This window comes from Limulus polyphemus, unplaced genomic scaffold (assembly GCF_000517525.1).
Source record: "Limulus polyphemus unplaced genomic scaffold, Limulus_polyphemus-2.1.2 Scaffold2809, whole genome shotgun sequence".
Lineage (NCBI taxonomy): Eukaryota > Metazoa > Arthropoda > Merostomata > Xiphosura > Limulidae > Limulus > Limulus polyphemus.
Genome location: NW_013668419.1, coordinates 34,866 through 39,629, shown reverse-complemented (window position 1 = coordinate 39,629; position 4,764 = coordinate 34,866). Strand labels below are relative to the sequence as shown.

The 4,764-nt window shown below is 32.3% G+C and overlaps 1 protein-coding gene across 2 annotated transcripts in view; it reads right to left on the bottom strand.

The window, feature by feature from the left end:
- Positions 1-4,764, bottom strand: part of LOC106467955 (guanine nucleotide-binding protein G(q) subunit alpha-like) — a 32,059-nt gene that overhangs the window by 20,072 nt on the left and 7,223 nt on the right. For both annotated transcript variants that reach the window (XM_022396185.1, NM_001314113.1), the window contains 1 exon segment: positions 1,502-1,686. In XM_022396185.1, coding sequence (XP_022251893.1) covers positions 1,502-1,686 — 185 coding nt within the window.

Sequence of the window (4,764 nt, the reverse complement as noted above, 5' to 3'; positions counted from 1 at the left end):
CAAACAATACTACATATAACAATCTTTCAAACAATGCTACACATAACAATCTTTCAAACAATGCTACATGTAACAATCTTTCAAACAATGCTACATGTAACAATCTTTCAAACAATGCTACATGTAACAATCTTTCAAACAATACCATACTTTTATATCATTACATGAAAGACAACACATGTACATAAAACAACATACATGCCTATTTTTACTTTATAATTAAAAACATTGTTGTATTTGGTTGATAGAGTCAATTGTAAACATTATAAAACACTCAGAAATTCCAAACTATGGTAACACAATGACAGATAATAAATATGATACAACGGCTAACTGAAATGATTCATCTATAAATATCCTGGAACCAAGACAGATTCTGTCATATGAAGGGCCTTAAAATATATAATACTGACACAAAAAGAACCAAATATAAAACACTATCAATACACCATTTACAAGTAATATGTTCATATGTCTTTGAATGTGGTCACAGGTGTAGATATACACACTGCTGCTTGAGTGGATTAGGGTTAATAGTTTTGTTCACAGATCTTAAGTTTTTTACACCCATGTTTAAACACGTTTGTAAAATAACATGATAGTTAATAAGAACTTTGAAATAATAAAAAATGTTTCAGTTAAATGTATGGTTTTTACAGAATTTCCAAAACAAAATTCCACGACTTCCTCCAAGACTCCAAAATCCTGTTATGCAGGATTAAAATTGCATTTTCCTGGAATTTGTAATCACAAAATATAAACAAACCTGAATCCTAAAATCAATCTGCTTTTGTTAGTATAATTTTTTCACTGGAGCCAATTATTTCACAAGGGATTTTTTTTCTATAGAGACTAATATTTCACAACTTTTCTAGGTCCATGAATTAAAAACAGACATTTTTAAAGGTTTTGCACTACTGATATTTTTATAGCTCACTGTCTGCAATTTCAAGAACCTGTAGATGATAAAAAGAGATGCCTGAATTAGTATTTCCTTGTTTAACAATTCATACTGTATCATTATCACTAGGTCTGCGCAATTAACTGATATAATCAAGTAGGGCCATATAAAATAACTGATTAATCAATATTATAATTAAATTATGTCATAGAAATAACCAACTAATAAATATTAATGTTTCTAATTGTTACTGTTTGGAAACATTTCAACTATACAAGTAATCAAAATTGTGTCATTGTGATTTCACATTTTTGATAAACTATTCAAGGTTGTTCAGTTTAATCGGTATCATAAATCACACAAATAATCAACCAATCAAAACTAGTGCTTCCAATTATTCCAGTCATCCAAGTCTTGTGTCAGAATAAATGATTAGTTGAATATAATCTCAATCACTAATTGATCAGTACGTTCCACTAATCCCCCAGCTCTAATCATCCTATCAAAATGTTCAACTTTAGAAGCTACTAATGGAGGAAACGAAATAAGCATACATACACAAACACTACGAATACCTAACTTTTATGGCTTTTAACTTACAATATTATTCCGATCTTTATACGATATCTTCAACATTTCCATGGCTTTGTTCATGCTTTGCATTGCCATTATGATATTTTGATATACTAGTTTAATATAGCTTTTTTTATCATCATCTGAATAGCCTTGACCATGAATAATCCTCATTTGTTTAATGAATGTGCTCTTGCCAGATTCACCCGTACCTGTGAGAAAAGAAGAAAAGCCTGTAGATAACTGTACATACTATTATATCAATTTAAATCTAACACATTCAACCCTCAACCATAAAATTCAGAAAATATTTGAATTCATAAAGTAATGAAAGAACTATATATATTAGTAAAGCAACAGACATCATACCACAACCTATAGACAACAAAGGATCATTTGGTCCTTCAAGGCTGTCCTTCCACACTCACCTTTGAGAAAAGTAAAAATATATCCCCTCACTTACTTTTTGGGGAAATAATAAATTTTCCTTTCAAATTCCTGTAAAATGATGGTCTCAACTACTGTCATTCCCCAAGTCAATCACTCTGTTAAAAGATTTAAACCGTCTTAACTGAAGCCTAGCCTGTTTAGTAGCAGTTGTATCTCTATATATATATCATTCATCCATTTTGTCTGATCAGATGGCCTATAAACAAGAGGTTGAACTTCCAATGATAACAGAAGCAGTCATTGTATCACCAAGAAGTGAAATACTAAAACCAGGACTTTAAAGGGATCAGAATATTACATTCCCAAGGAATTTAAATTTAAAGGGATCAGAATATTGCATACCCAAGGAATTTAAATTTAAAGGGATCAGAATATTACATTCCCAAGGAATTTAAATTTAAAGGGATCAGAATATTACATTCCCAAGGAATTTAAATTTAAAGGGATCAGAATATTACATACCCAAGGAATTTAAATTTAAAGGGATCAGAATATTACATACCCAAGGAATTTAAATTTAAAGGGATCAGAATATTACATTCCCAAGGAATTTAACTTTCCTTGAAGAATTACATCTTTTTAGTTGGCTTTCCCGATCGAGAATGCATGATCCATTTGTATTCCTTTAGTTGTGACCAATGAAAGTGAGCATATTAAACGGATTAAGTAAAAAAACAATTCATGAGGAAATGCAACTTTACACGTGAGAATGCAATCTCCCTGGTAGCTTTCTCTCGATTAAATGTAATTTTATTTCATTATTTCTATTCCTGATTTACATCTAGTGACTGATGTGTAGCAGAACCAAACACTCCGGCATGTCCTGAGGGATTGATGGTTGGAAGAACTCTTGTGAATCTGAAGAATAAAGATACCTTCACAACCACAATCATAATATTCAAATCTGGAGGTGACACTACAAGATGTGAAGATGTATAGGTTGTACTTCAAAATCAAATAAAATCAGAAGCATTCACTTTTGAGACATGATGTCTAAAGTCTGTTATCAAATCCTCCCATAAAAATAGCTTATCACCTCACTTATAAGAGCTGTATAACCAAAGCTGTACAGCCCTTACAGCTGAACAAGTAAAATATTTGATACTGGAGGTGAAACCCAAATAAGTCAGGTAGCCAGATGAGTCCCACTTACAAAGCAGACTGAGGCTTTCAAAAGAGATAGAAGCCATGAAGTAACAACGAGTAATAAAACCAAGTAGTACTAATCAATAGTCATCATCTATTGTATTTGTGAAGAAGAAGAAGAAGAATGGATGCAAAATATTCTACACGACAACCAGTAGGTGAAAAAACTCACAAAGAAGGATGTTTACCCACTCCCAAGGACTGACAATACTTTTGTTGCTTTATGTGGTTTTCAACATAAGTTGTGAAGAACGGGTATTTGTAAGTCAACAAAGCAAGTAGGGAGAAGACGGCCTTACTGCAGGAAACGGATTGTGGCAATTTGTTGCATTGCCATATGGATTACTTTAATGTACCTGCTACATTTCTACAACTAATGAAACGTGCTCACTCTGAACTATTGTACAAAATCATATTTATCAACTTGGATAATGGGATAGAACATTTGGAAAATTAAAAGATATACCATGTGTAGATACACCGTTTGTATATACACTGTCTACATTTACCCCAGAATTCCAACCTAAAACACCATCTGTAGATACACTGTCTACATTTACCCCAGAATTCCAACCTAAAACACCATCTGTAGATAACCTGTCTACATTTACCCCAGAATTCCAACCTAAAACACCATTTATTATAAAGTTGGCCAGTTCAACAACAGAAGCTAATCAAGAAACCAACAGAATATGATGGAAAGGTACTACGGGAGGCTTATCGTGTGCTGTTTGAAATAATTTACAGAGAGACCAGTGAGGAACAAACTATTCATCACTTAAAAGGACCAGCATTAATGACATTAAGCAACATTCCAGCTGGGAGCCATAACAACTATTAAACATTGATAGCTGCCTTATCCATCATGTTTGGAGAGACACACCAGTAGAAAGTATCGAAAGAAAAGTTCCAGGCATAATACAGATGAAAGAAAAGACCCGAGACTAACTTACAGAAGATTTGGAAAGGCTTGCCCAATTATCTTACCCAGATCCTCCTCATGAAATGATGAATTCAGCAACACGTGACCAATTTATAAATGCAATCAGACAAGAATATGAGAATTATATTGAAGCAAAGTAGGTGCAGGTTTTTCAAAAGAGCACTAAACTTGGCAATGAAGCTTAAAGCCATTATAGTTGAAGATAAACTACAGCACCACCTACAAGTTTGTGTAGTATGTAGAACTAAGAGTAAAATATAAGTATCTGATTCAGTGTCAGTTACCGAGTTATTCAATCTAGTGTTAGCAAGTAAGTTAGACAGCGATTTTAGGTAGTAACCTATAAAATGAGTGAGGTATTTATATTGTACTCTTAGTTATAAACGCTACAAAAACTTCTGTTCTCAACTTCAATGATATTTCTAGATGTTGTGTTTTGCTGTTTGATTAGTATTATGTTTATTAAACATATTTAATTAATAAAATTTTATTTGTAGAGACTGACTGTTAACATGCTTCGACTAGCAATTGTTAACGGGCTCGGTCCCTGGGACTGACCTCATAACCATTTTGTGCTTGTTATAGTTTTCATGCTATAACTTTTAAATAAATTTTATCAAAAATAGGCAGATTATCAGTAAACATTACAATGCTTTCATAAGCAAAATATCAATTTTTTTTATCAAGTCTTAAGGTTTGTAAAGCAATGTTTTTTATGCCTTTTTTTTCTTTTCACGTGTTGCCTATCTAT